Here is a 13,509-nt window from a genome sequence, read left to right as displayed (position 1 = left end):
GAATGGTCATTTTCTATTGACGTTACATGTTCTTTTCTCTTTCCTCCTTTCCTCTCCAATTTTGCGTGAAGCTTTCTCTCAAGCTGGTAAGCAATGTGGTATTTTGTGTGTCTGTTCCTGTTATAATAAGATTTACCAATCATGTTAACCAGCTGTGAATAATTTTTTTTACTGTCTTTTGTCCATGTTCGTTTTGTTTTGTCAGAAAATGTTGAATACACAGGTCTGGAGTCTGATTGAGGTGAACACTCATATCTTTGTTTTAATTACATTTTTTAATGAATTAACACAATTGCACAATTAAAAAAGCAGCATTTTTAAAATGGTAGTCTTGCAGCCAACTTGAGGTGATAAAACCAGTTGTGATCAAGAATATGAAATCCAGTATACATTTTTTTGCATTATGTCACTAGCTCAAAACTGTGAAGTTCAAATACCTACTTTGCAAAATACCATAGCGACAGTTGTGCTTCTATATAATCTCCCTACATTATTCCTTTGTTTACTCCAGTTCCCATCATCCCTCTCCTCCCCCACAGCAAGACAAAGAAATATGCCTGAGCTTTCTATAATCAGTTGGTGAACTTCATGTATCAATTGTCAGGAAAAAGACACTTTTGATGTTCTGGACTCACTTTACTTTCTCTAAGTAACACAGACAATATTGAGAGGTTGTGAAAGATCCTAAATTACCGTGGCCCCATAAGAAGTGATTAAGAATGTGTTATTCACAGCTTTAAATTTGTGACATGAGGCAAGTAATTTCTAATTGATTTCACATTATAAGGATTATGCTGAAGCAGACCGTAACTGAAGTTTTCAGTAAAACAGGCATTCCAATGTGTTGTACTTCCAGATAAGAAGAAAACGGATTAACTGCTTTCTCTTAAAATCTGAGATTAACCTTTGGTGTTTATATAAATGTGTCAATTCCCAATAGGTGCCTCCTCAGAAAATATACCTTTGTGACATCTGTGTAAATTTCTTCAAATCACTGGAATGCTGCTTTTCTATACTGTCAAAACCAAATATTTAGAGTCCTCTTTAAACTTCATCCAGAGAATACTTCTCTTTGAAAGATTGGAAGGCATTATTCAAAATAACTTCATTTCATGCTGGAGGATTACTAAAGAAATGCACTAATTTTCATTAATACTCATTTTGCAAATTTACATTAACCGCAAAGCCCTTCTGCGGGCTAAACTGTTCGTTAAACTAGCAATGGTAAAGTGTATTATATAGAAATTGTACAATATAGTATCAGAGATTATAAAATTATATTTAATTTCCAGAGTCAGAGGTTTGGTGTCTCCAACATCCATTGTTGCTTCCAATTGAAAACTGCTTTCTAAATATTTAAAGTTTCGTGAACATTATTTTAAAATGCTGGATTTAAACTATTCAAACGTGTGAAACTGATGCAGTGTATTAAGAGTTTCTGGAGATAGGTAATGAAGTTTATAGGAGAGAAATCGATATTTTTGTGCTTGATCACTTATTTTTTTATATATACACTTGGTCACATAGGAAAGATAAAATTTGCCTGAGAAATTACTATGGCATTTCCAGACACAACATTTAATGATCATTGACAGTGACTTCATACCCTGTTCCAATAATTATTATAGTTATAACTTGCAAACTACTCAAGGAACTAAAATATGGTAAAACAACACCACTGTGAATATGGTATTTCCAGTTTCAGTTCTAAATTTTAAAAAAAATTTATTTGGTTGAAATACAACGCAGTGAAGGTCCTTCCAGCCCTCTGAGCAGCACCATCCAGCAAACCCCGACTTAAACCCAGCCTCAGCACAATTTACAATTACCAATTGACCTACCAGCCAGTAAGTCTTTGGACTGTGGGAAGAAACCAGAGCACCTGGAGGAGACCCACAAAGTAATCAAAGAATAGGCTATTTGTAGTGACAACAAAAAGCATGACTTATGCTGACAAGGCTCCTTTCATTATCTCAGAACATCATAAAATAGTTTTCAGCAAACTTGTGCACAGCAAGCTCACATAAACAGCGGTGTGATTGTAAGTAGATAACTGATTTTTTTTAAACGATGTCTAAGGAAATGAGAGTGGTATGAGATACCTCATGTCAACTAGAGAGGGCTAATGTGTCATTTGTTTACCATCTTGACTTCAGGAACCACTTGAATAGAGCAAGTTTCTTATGGCACACTCTCTGTATTAATAAATACAGTAAGCTTTGTTTCATGGTTTTTAATTATGGGAATGAAACATAGGGATGAGAGAGAGCCAAATTTACAGAATGTCTTTACTCTGAGAGTATGCCCCTTAAAGAAGTCATGAAGAAATGGTTTCAACACCAAAAGATGTCAAGTCTCTTGCATCCTGACGTTCTGCATTCTTCAAACTATAGGTGAAATTTGTAGCTCCGAATAGGCTAAGTCACTAGCATAAGGGAAGAGTGAGATCAAACTAGAAACCACCTGATATTCTCATCATATCAACTGAAGTTGCAGTATATTGGACTCTGTGTGCTGCAAGGTACTAGAAAAAAATCAGATTCAGTGCTTCTTCTAAAATAATGCTAAGTTTTAAGCTGCTTAATTTATATTTTGTTATTATGCATTGCATTGAAACATGCTGGATATTTTATTTCTGTACTGGGTTAGGATGCCTAAAATTAACCACACCATTATTTTTGTGTTAGCAAATTAAAGCTAATCAGTGATCCGATGTTATTTTTGCTCCACTGTCACTCAGTATGTGAGGAACCGCCATTGTTTGTAGGCATGTCATTAATTTTTAGTTTAATCTTTTCCTGTCTAAGCATTGGAGAAGTATCTTTAGGGTATACAGTGAGATCAGAGAGGAAAGAGACAGACTCAGTTTTCCTCTATAAACAAATTAGTCATCACATGCTTTAGTTTCCCACATGCTGTTGGGCATTCCTCTTGGTAGATATAGGCAGCTACTGTTTCAGCCACTTTCATTTCAATTTCATAGACTTTGTAATGTTGAGAACTTGGGCATGGGATGTAAATTATCAATCGGAAACTACACCACACTGTTCTTACAGATGTCTTAATTGGCAAATAGCGCCACTGTTTTGGTGTGCCAGTTGTTTCTCATATATACACACTGACATAAATACATTCATACATGCATTTTGTGGCGTTTTTCTAAAAACCTTTTCTAATTAAACTATGTGGAGTCTAGGATACTGAATTCAGAACGTGTAAAATATTTTTAATGAACATTAGGTTTAAGTAACAAATTAAAGCAGACCAATAGCCTGCATTAGGCTAGTCAGGCTTAATAATATGGGCTTGAGAAAGTAAAGCTCCCTGGATGGAAAAGTAACTTTCCTTAAATGACTGGCCCTTTATCTAAATTGTAACTGAAGGTATAAATCCACTTACGATACTGACAATGTAATCATAACTTGGACAGGGTTCAGGACCAGAAGACTTCAGTCATCTGCCACCAGAACAACGAAGAAAGAAACTACAGCAGAAAATTGATGAGATTAACAAAGAAATCCAGAAGGAATCTGATCAAAGGTAAGAATACCCAGAATTTTCTCCAATTGTCTCAACCAGAGTAAATTAGTGGCAATGTTTTGCTAAACATTTTAATTAACAATATTACCATGTATTTTAACTAATAACTTTTTCTTACTAAGCAACAACAATGATTAATCTCTTATAGTGAGCATTAGTCATCTTTGCTTGTGTTGCTGAGATGTTTAATATTTTTTAGTTATTTTATGTGGGTGTGCCGTACAAGACCAGCATATCCTGCCTATTTGTTCCTTTGATGGTGGTTATGAGTCACTGCTTTGAATTGCTGCAGTCATTCTGAGGAGTTGTATCCATAGTATTGTTCAGCAACAATGAAGGAATAGTCATTGCACAATCTACCATCAATCCTACCGTAGCCTCACCAAATATCTGCTCAAAGTTTCTAACCATCAGCCATCACGGGTAGAGGGACTGAATAATCAGTGTACTTGCTGAGATGCCAGTCAAGCAGGCTATTTTGTCCTAAGAGTTCAAAGGAGGTTCACATAAATGATTCCAGGATTGAATGGCTTACCATATGAAGAGTATTTGATGGCTCTGGGCCTGTATTCACTAGAATTCAAAGGAAGGAGGGGTGAAACCTATCGAATATTAAATGGCCTTGGCAGAGTGAATGTGGAAAGGATGCTCCCTATGGTGGAAGGGTCTAGAACCAGAGAACGCCCCCACAGAATCTTTTTAGAATGGAGATGAGGAAGAATTTCTTTACAGACAGACAGACAGACATACTTTATTGATCCCGAGGGAAATTGGGTTTTGTTACAGCCACACCAACCAAGAATAGTGAAGAAATATAGCAATATAAAACCATAAATAATTAAATAATAATAAGTTAATCATGCCATGTGGAAATAAGTCCAGGACCAGCCTATTGGCTCAGGGTGTCTGACACTCTGAGGGAGGAGTTGTAAAGTTTGATGGCCACAGGCAGGAATGACTTCCTATGACGCTCAGTGTTACATCTCGGTGGAATGAGTCTGTGGCTGAATGTACTCCTGTGCCTAACCAGTACATTATGGAGTGGATGGGAGTCATTGTCCAAGATGGCATGCAACTTGGACAGCATCCTCTTTTCAGACACCACCGTCAGAGAGTCCAGTTGCACCCCCACAACATCACTGGCCTTACGAATGAGTTTATTGATTCTGTTGGTGTCTGCTACCCTCAGCCTGTTGCCCCAGCACACAACAGCAAACATGATAACACTGGCCACCACAGACTCGTAGAACATCCTCAGCATCATCCGGCAGATGTTAAAGGACCTCAGTCTCCTCAGGAAATAGAGATGGCTCTGACTCTTCTTGTAGACAGCCTCAGTGTTCTTTGAACAGTCCAGTTTATTGTCCATTCGTATCCCCAGGTATTTGTAATCCTCCACCATGTCCACACTGACCCCTTGGATGGAAACAGGGGTCACTGGTGCCTTAGCCCTCCTCAGGTCCACCAACAGCTCCTTAGTCTTTTTCACATTAAGCCAGAGAGTGGTGAATCTGTGGAAATCATTGCCACAGTGGCTGTAGAGGTGTATATTTAAGGCAGAGGTTGATAGATTCTTGATTGGTCAGGGCATGAAGGGATGTGGGGAGAAGGCATGAGATTAGGGCTCAGACAAAAAATAGATCAGCCATGATAAAATGACGGAGTAGTCTTGATGGTCAGATAACCTAATTCTGCTCTTATATCTTATGGTCTTATGATTGGCATCAAAAAAACATTCACCTGAGCAAGAGTTGAATATTATAACACGTGCTTTGTAATTTGTGAAAAATCTTTAGGATATTAGGAGGTGAGTCATTTGCCTCAGGATATTTAGTCACCAATATGCACTTGTAGCCACAATATTTAAGTGGCTGGCACAATTGAGTTTTTGGGTCAATGATGATACCTAAGATATTGGGGTGTCATGGTAGCATAGTGATTAGCACAATGCTTTACTGCACAAGTGACCTAGGTTCAGTTACCACTGCTGCCTGTAAGGAGTTTGTACGTTCTCCCCGTGACCGTATGGATTTCCTCTGGGACCTCCAGTTTCCTCCCACACTCCAAAGAAGTAGGTTAATTGGTCATTGTAAATCAGCCCATGATTAGGCTAGGGTTAAAATCGGGCAATAGTTGGGCAGCGTGGCTCAAAGGGCCAGAAAGGCCTACCCTACACTGTATCTCAATAAGAATAAAATAAAAATATTGATGGTGTATGATATATGGGTGCCATTGCTGTTCAGTACTGTGGGGATGTGATTAAACTCTCATATTGTCCCCTATTTCTGTGGCACATGCTACATATCAGTCTGACCCTGAAAGTCGACAAAGTCTTGCTGCATGCAGACCTGGTCTACTTCTGGAAACATATTTGCCAGATTTCCCAGTGAATTCTTGAAAACCCAGTATACATTTTTGGCTAGAGAATTAATGATTTGGAAGTAAAATATTTGATCATTCCCAGGCTTTGGTACCCAAGGGTTTTTCATAAAAGGTTGTTATTTTAAATTCACAAAGTACCAGTGGATATCCCTGTGTTCCCACAACCACTCTCAAAAGAGCAAGCAGTTAAAGAAGGGATCTTTAATGACATCTCTTGACTGTGTTGGTAATACGTGGTTGCTTGCTTTGTTTTATTGTTGTTGCTGCTGCTTGTGTTGATCTGTGGAATGTTGTGGGCATGCTGTGCTGGTGCCAGAATGTGTGGCGTGTCTGCCCCCAGGACATCCTTTGACTATACTGGTTGTTAAAGCAAATGATGCATTTCGCTGTATGTTCGACATACACGTAATCAATAAATCTGAATTGGAATTGGAATCAGTGTGCAGTAAAGTCATGTACATCCTGCTTGTTAAGTTACTAAGCCATCCAAGCACAATAAAAGCAGTAAGGTCAAGACAGGGTCGCTGGTACTATTCCACCAAATCTTAGTTCAAGCTTGACATCTGGTGCTGTCTGTGTAGCATCTGCACGTTCTTCCTTTGTCTGCGTGGGATTTCTCCAAATGCTCCAGTTTCCTCCCACCTGCCAAAGGTTACAGCTTTGATAGTTTACTTAGCCACTGCATATTGCCCCTGATGTAGGTAGGTGGTGGAATTGATGGAAATGTGGGGAGAAGAGGTTACTGGGAAAATTGGTCGGGAAATGGAATTGTTCTCTAAAGTGGCATAGACTCAATACACCAAATATCCTGCTATGGTATAAGGAAATCTGAAAGAAATAAGTGGTGAATAATAAATGTTGTTTTGGAGAAACTATCAAGAAAAATAATTAAGTGATAATTAATTCTTAATGATATTGGATCACCTTGTAAAACCACACTCATCAAAATCATTTAAAAATTATTTTAATCTTTTTAAGTAGAAAATCAGTTACTGATTAACAAGTTAATTAATTTGTATTTGCAGTTATAACAATACAGTTATTACTTGCTCTAGAGCTCAAAGGAAAGACGTCACAAGTTGCGAGACTTTCCTCACAGTTTAGAGAAAGAATGAGAGGACAGTTGAGTAGCAATTTGGCTGATATTTTATTTGCAAAATTAACAATCTGTTTGTATTTATTTGAATGGGATATCAGCCAGTGGTCTAGAATGCAAATTGGTGCACTGAATTTCTTTTCTTTAATTCTTAGAGATGCTTTAACAAAGATGAAGGATGTCTATATTAAGAATCCTCAAATGGGTGACCCCAACAGTGTGGATCCCAGGCTGGCTGAAATTGGGCAGACTATTGAGAAATTGCGACAAGAGAGTCAGAAATTTGAGGTAACGTATGAGTCATTTTCTCCCCCACCCCAGATCAGCATGTAATACACAATGAAGCTATCCATTCTTGTCTTTCTCACCTTCTACATTCAAGGCTTTCAGTGTATATACTGTACATCAACATGATGATTCACAGTCTGACCAAATTTTGAAAGCTGCTTTTTTCTTTTAGTTGTTACAGAAGTATTCCTCTATACAGAATTGCAATGTTAAGTTAGAGTTCTTTGAAGGCTTGAGTGGGAAGCAGAAAACAAAGAATGTTAATCAGTAGACACAGAATGAATGCCTTTGGCTGACTTTGTCCTTTCTTAAAATATTTGATCTGATTTAATTAGAAGGATAGGTGAAAATCATTGGCTATAATATTTTGAATATAGGTCCATTATTGCTGCCTCTTGTGCGCTGTTTGAAGATTAGGCAATGGGCACCAGCTTCCATTTGTTTGCCTTCTCTTATGTTTATCGTCACTCCCGCATGGCCTTGATTGCAATGCGGTGCTTCTGGTAGTCCCCTGCTATTGTTCTGGTCATCCAGGCAGCATTAGCATACCTGTAGTAGTGGAATGACAGGATACACATCAGGAAAGAATAAAGTGCATCTGATCCACAACTGACCATGACCAATAAGATAGGGGATCCATAAATGAGCTGCCCATTTGCTGTCCAGATAGTTTCAGGAAGCAGTAGATAGGCTGGCCGGTGCCCACGAAGAGGCTCAGAGGACTAAGAATGAGAATTCAGCCAATGCCTGGGCTGGTGACAAAGGTAGGATTTGAAAATGTTTGATATTTATTGGAACTTGGTGTCTTTATACAAAAATTGCTAAAATACAAAATGCGGGTGTAGCAAAAAATTAGGAAGGGAATTGGCATGTTGACATTTATTGCAAAAAGATCTGAATGCATGGTCTTGGTAAAATTCTACCTATGGATTTGTATACAGTTTTAGTCTCCTTACTTAAAGAGAATGTCGTTGCCATGGTGAAACGGTAAGCAAATATTCTGTAGCATGATTCTTGGAATGACTGGTTTGTCATATGAGGAAATATACAGCAATCTCTGGTTTGAATGAATCTATATAGCCATCTGAGTAGAGAATTCCAAATATTCTCCCACTTTTTGCATGAAGAAATGTCTTCACATCTCAGTCTTAAACAACCAATCCTTATTATCACATCATACACCCTGATCCTACACTAAGCCATAATCTCCCTGCATCTAGACAGTCGTGATAAATTTCACTGAGATCTGCTCATGATCTTTTAAACTGTATATTGGGCCAAGATCACATTGAGATCTGGAGCAGAGTGGCCTGGTATGAAACCCAAACTTGCATCTGTGAACCACTTGATAGCACTGTTGAACATGCCTTCCATTATTTCACTCAGAGAAACATGGAAAACCTACAGCACAATACAGGCTCTTTGGCCCACAAAGCTGTGCCAAACACGTCCTTACCTTAGAAATTACCTAGGGTTACCCATAGCCCTCTATTTTTCTGAGCTCCATATACCTGTCTAGGAGTCTCTTAAAAGATCTCATCGTATCCACCTCCACCACCGTTGCTGGCAGCCTATTCCATGCACTCACCACTTTGTGCATAAAAAACTTACCCCTGACATCTCCTCTGTACCTATTTCCAAGCACCTTAAAATGGTGCCCTCTCATGCTAGCCATTTCAGCCCTGGGAAAAAGCCTCTGACTATCCACACGATCAATGCCTCTCATCATCTTATACACCTCTATCAGGTCACCTCTTATCCTCCGTCGCTCCAAGGAGAAAAGGCCGAGTTCACTCAACCTATTCTCATAAGGCATGCTCCCCAATCCAGGCAACATCCTTGTAAATCTCCTCTGCACCCTTTCTATGGTTTCCACATCCTTCTTATAGTTGGGCAACCAGAACTGAGCACAGTACTCCAGCTGGGGTCTGACCAGGGTCCTATATAGCTGCAACATTACCTCTCAGCTCCTAACCTCAATCCCACAACTGATAAAGGCTAATGCACCGTATGCTTTCTTGACCACAGAGTCAACCTGTGCAGCAGCTTTGAGTGTCCTATGGACTTGGACCTCAAGATCTTTCTGATCCACCTCACTGCCAAGAGTCTTATCAGAAAGTTTGAAGTTAATAACTCATCTCTTTCTACCTTAGGCCACAAACTTATCAATTACCTCTGAAGAGTTATTAACTGATGAGTTATTAACTTCAAGCTTTCTGCATAATCACTCAGAGTTGAACTGCGTGTGCATGTAACAAGAGTTGTATAACTCATCTCCTTCTACCTTAAGCCACGAACTTATCAATCACCCCTGCTGTGGACACTTTCTGGAGGTCCAAGATCCATATGCTCCACGACCGCTGGACTAAGTGTGTAAATGTAGGAGGGGACTATGTTGAAAAATAAATGTGCTAGGTTTTCTAAAATTGACTCTTTCTACCTTAGGCCACGAACTTATCAATCACCCTTTGTATGTTGAATGATGTACATTTTCTAGCACCAGTCTTCAGGAAGTACTATAGGTATCTTTGATTTCTTAGTTTGGGATATTGAGACTATCAGTAGTCTTCCTAGAAGCATGACTAGGATCAGCTGTTGCTGTGCATTTAGAAATGCAATGTGAAATCTTGTTGGTGTTTGTGTCACAATGCCAAACCCACTGGCCAGAGTCTTGGCCAAAGGACTCATTAGTGGCAGTGACTGCATATTTGCTCAGTATTGAAGTTAATTTGGACTGTAAAAGACATAACTAAAACCTGTTCTGGAATTAAGCAAATCGAATATCAGGAAGCACTTGCTCCTTTTCTCTGAGGGAAAAATTTAGTCAAGAATGAAGTTGCAAGTGTACAAATTGTGTTGTATGCACTAAGGTCTTAATCACAATTGTGATTTAATGATAAACAACAAACATTCTTATCCCTTGATAAATAAGTGAGCAGATAATTAGTTTATGTCAGGACACTGAACCGTGACTACATCATTCTACTACGTTCTGTAGTATTGTCCTTATCAGAAAATGTGCCACATAATGAATAAACTATGATGTTTATCAGTATGATAAACCACAGTCATTTTCATTCCATTTTCCTGCATAGTGAAAATGGCCTGTGAAATTAAACAACAACACACACAAAATGCTGGTAGAACACAGCAGGCTAGGCAGCATCTATAGGGAGAAGCACTGTTGACGTTTCAGGCCAAGACCCTTCGTCAGGACTAACCGAAAGGAAAGGTAGTAAAAGATTTGAAAGTAGTGGGGGGAGGGGGAAATGCGAAATGATAGGAGAAGACCGGAGGGGGTGGGATGAAGCTAAGAGCTGGAAAGGTGATTGGCGAAAGTGATACAGAGCTGGAGAAGGGAAAGGATCATGGGACGGGAGGCCTCAGGAGAAAGAAAGGGGGGGAGCACCAGAGGGAGATGGAGAACAGACAAACAACTAAATATGTCAGGGATGGGGTAAGAATGGGAGGAGGGGCATTAACGGAAGTTAGAGAAGTCAATGTTCATGCCATCAGGTTGGAGGCTACCCAGCCGGTATATAAGGTGTTGTTCCTCCAACCTGAGTTTGGATTCATTTTGACAATAGAGGAGGCCATGGACAGGCATATCAGAATGGGAATGGGACGTGGAATTAAAATGTGTGGCCTGCTTTTTCTGGCGGACCGAACGTAGGTGTGAAATTAAAGTGGGGTTTGTCAGTGATTGAGGTAGATCTTGCAATTTATATCCAGGCCCTTGGTTTACTTCCATGTCTGTGCTAATATAGCTGGTCTTGGCCAGATTAGTACTTGGGGTTCTGAAGCTGACTCATTGTTAAAGAATGCACATGTAATTTTTGCTAGAGAACAGGTTTAGACTTATCTGCAGCACAGTCTATACTGAAAATAACTCATAGCATACTGGTTAAGGTTACATATGAACATTTGTTGAGTTAAGCTAGTGGAAGTGCCTCATCCTAAATGCCTTCAAAAAAGATGAAGTGAAAACTAAGAAGCACGTTTATGAAAAAAAGTGTGGGTTGAGACACCTTGCAGGTTTGTGCCTGCAGCCCTGACAGCGCTGAAGGAGGCACAGAAAATAAAGCTATAAATTCCAGAAATAGAGGGACATACCATACAATCTGCAGAATGGTAACAAAGAAGAGTGATTAGTTTATTCTCTCAATCTGGACTCCAACCGTTGGTTAAATATTTGCAGTTAGGTAACAACAGACATTGCTTGAAAGGGAGCATTACTGAGGATTCATTTAGTATTATTATGCCCTCTGGTGTCTACAGATTGCAATCAGCATGCTCAAGTGTGGAAATAAAGGAACATAGTTAGGCCATATCCACCTACTTTCCACCTACTTTTGAGTTTGCATGACAATCACGGCTGATTTTCTACCTTGCTGCCATTCTCCAGCATCCAGAGCGAACACTTGGGATGGAGAATTCCCAAGGTTCATCACTATCTGAGTGAAGACATTTCTCCTCATTCATTCCTAAATGGCTTGCTCTTTTTTTCTGAAGCTCTTCCCCATGTTCTTTGTCTCCTTAGCAGGGAAAATACCTTTCATGCATTTAAACTGGAAAACCCCTCATGATTTTTATTAAGTTTCAGTGAGATCTTCAAATTCTTCCGAAGTCTAGAAAATACAGTTCCAGATAACTCAGGCTCCTTGTATGGTACAATGACTATTCCCTGCACTCCCACAATGGCAAGTAATTATTTCTTCAGTCAGAAGGCCAAATCCAAACAATTCTCCAATTTGTGGTCTCACCCTGGTCCTAAACTATTGAAGTAAGACTTGACTCGCTGTTCAAATCTTCTCATAATAATAGCTAACATACTATTTGCCTTGGTAGTCATTTGCTGAACTTCTATGTTGGCCTGCAATGACATGGAAGGGAAGTGATATTCTCTTTGAACATCAACGCCACTCATTCTCTCTCCATTCTTTGCATCAGTTGATGTTGGCCATAGGTGTGTTTCATATTTCTAAGTTGAATTAACTTCCAGTGAATAACAATCAAAATACCAGGGTATTCAGTGATTCCACATACCAGGTTATGTGTGAGCCCTTATGATACACATACACAGTAAGTGTGCAGAATCCAAATAGAATGTAGATTGCTGAAAAGGTCGAATCATATTTAAAAATTTGAGTCTTCATTTAAAAGAAAAAATTACTTCTGCTTCATGTACAAGTAACTACCCAAATTGTGGTGCTGGACTTACAAAATAACTTCTTCAAGACAGTAGAAGGGTTTCAGCTCTAAGTGTCAGCTGTTCATTCATTTCCTTAGATGCTGCCTGACCTGCTGAGTTCCTTCAACATTTTGTGTGTGTTGCTTTGGTTTTACATCTGCAGGCTTTCTTGTGTCTATATGGTAGTTTGCCTCCCATGTGCCAAGGTCCGTCCAGGATGTTTCAGATCGTGTCCAAGATATCCTGCAGTGGGAGGGAGAACAGCCAGAGGTCGTGGTACATATTGGTACCAATGACATAGGTAGGAAAAGGGAAGAGGTCCTGAAAGAAGACTATAGGGAGTTAGGAAGGAAGTTGAGAAGCATGACTGCAAAAGTAGTAATCTCGGGATTACTGCCTGTGCCACGTGACAGTGAGTATAGGAATAGAATGAGGTGGAGGATAAATGCATGGCTGAGGGATTGGAGCAGGGGGCAGGGATTCAGATTTCTGGATCATTGGGACCTCTTGGGGCAGGAGTGACCTGTACAAAAAGGAAGGGTTGTACTTGAATCCCAGGGGGACCAATATCCTGGCAGGGAGGTTTGCTAAGGCTACTGGGGAGAGTTTAAACTAGAATTGCTGGGGGGTGGGAACCAAACTGAAGAGACTGGGGAAGAGGAGGTTGGCTCACAAATAGAGAAAGCTTGTAGACAGTGCGAGAGGGAGGGTAGGGAGGTGATAGAGAAGGGACTCGCTCAGACCGAAGGTTTGAGATGTGTTTATTTTAACGCAAGAAGTGTTGTAAACAAAGCGGATGAGCTTAGAGCGTGGATCAGTACTTGGAGCTATGCTGTGGTGGCCATTACAGAGACTTGGATGGCTCAGGGACAGGAATGGTTACTTCAAGTGCCAGGTTTTAGATGTTTCAGAAAGGACGGGGAGGGAGGCAAAAGAGGTGGGGACGTGGCACTGTTGATCAGAAATAGTGTCACGGCTGCAGAAAAAGTGGATGCCATGGAGGGATTGTCTA

At 39.8% G+C, this 13,509-nt stretch overlaps 1 protein-coding gene across 1 annotated transcript in view; it reads left to right on the top strand.

The window, feature by feature from the left end:
* The window catches only part of fnbp1b (formin binding protein 1b), a 210,662-nt gene that overhangs the window by 180,879 nt on the left and 16,274 nt on the right, over positions 1-13,509 (top strand). Inside the window, exons 12-15 of the mRNA XM_073052772.1 lie at positions 72-86; positions 206-241; positions 3,431-3,540; positions 7,174-7,306. Of these exons, the coding sequence (XP_072908873.1) occupies positions 72-86; positions 206-241; positions 3,431-3,540; positions 7,174-7,306 (294 nt within the window). The remainder of the gene's footprint in view (positions 1-71; positions 87-205; positions 242-3,430; positions 3,541-7,173; positions 7,307-13,509) is intronic.

Source organism: Hemitrygon akajei, chromosome 7 (assembly GCF_048418815.1).
Source record: "Hemitrygon akajei chromosome 7, sHemAka1.3, whole genome shotgun sequence".
NCBI classification, from domain to species: domain Eukaryota; kingdom Metazoa; phylum Chordata; class Chondrichthyes; order Myliobatiformes; family Dasyatidae; genus Hemitrygon; species Hemitrygon akajei.
Note: the sequence above shows the minus strand (reverse complement) of the source record. Positions and strands in the feature narration are given on the sequence as shown.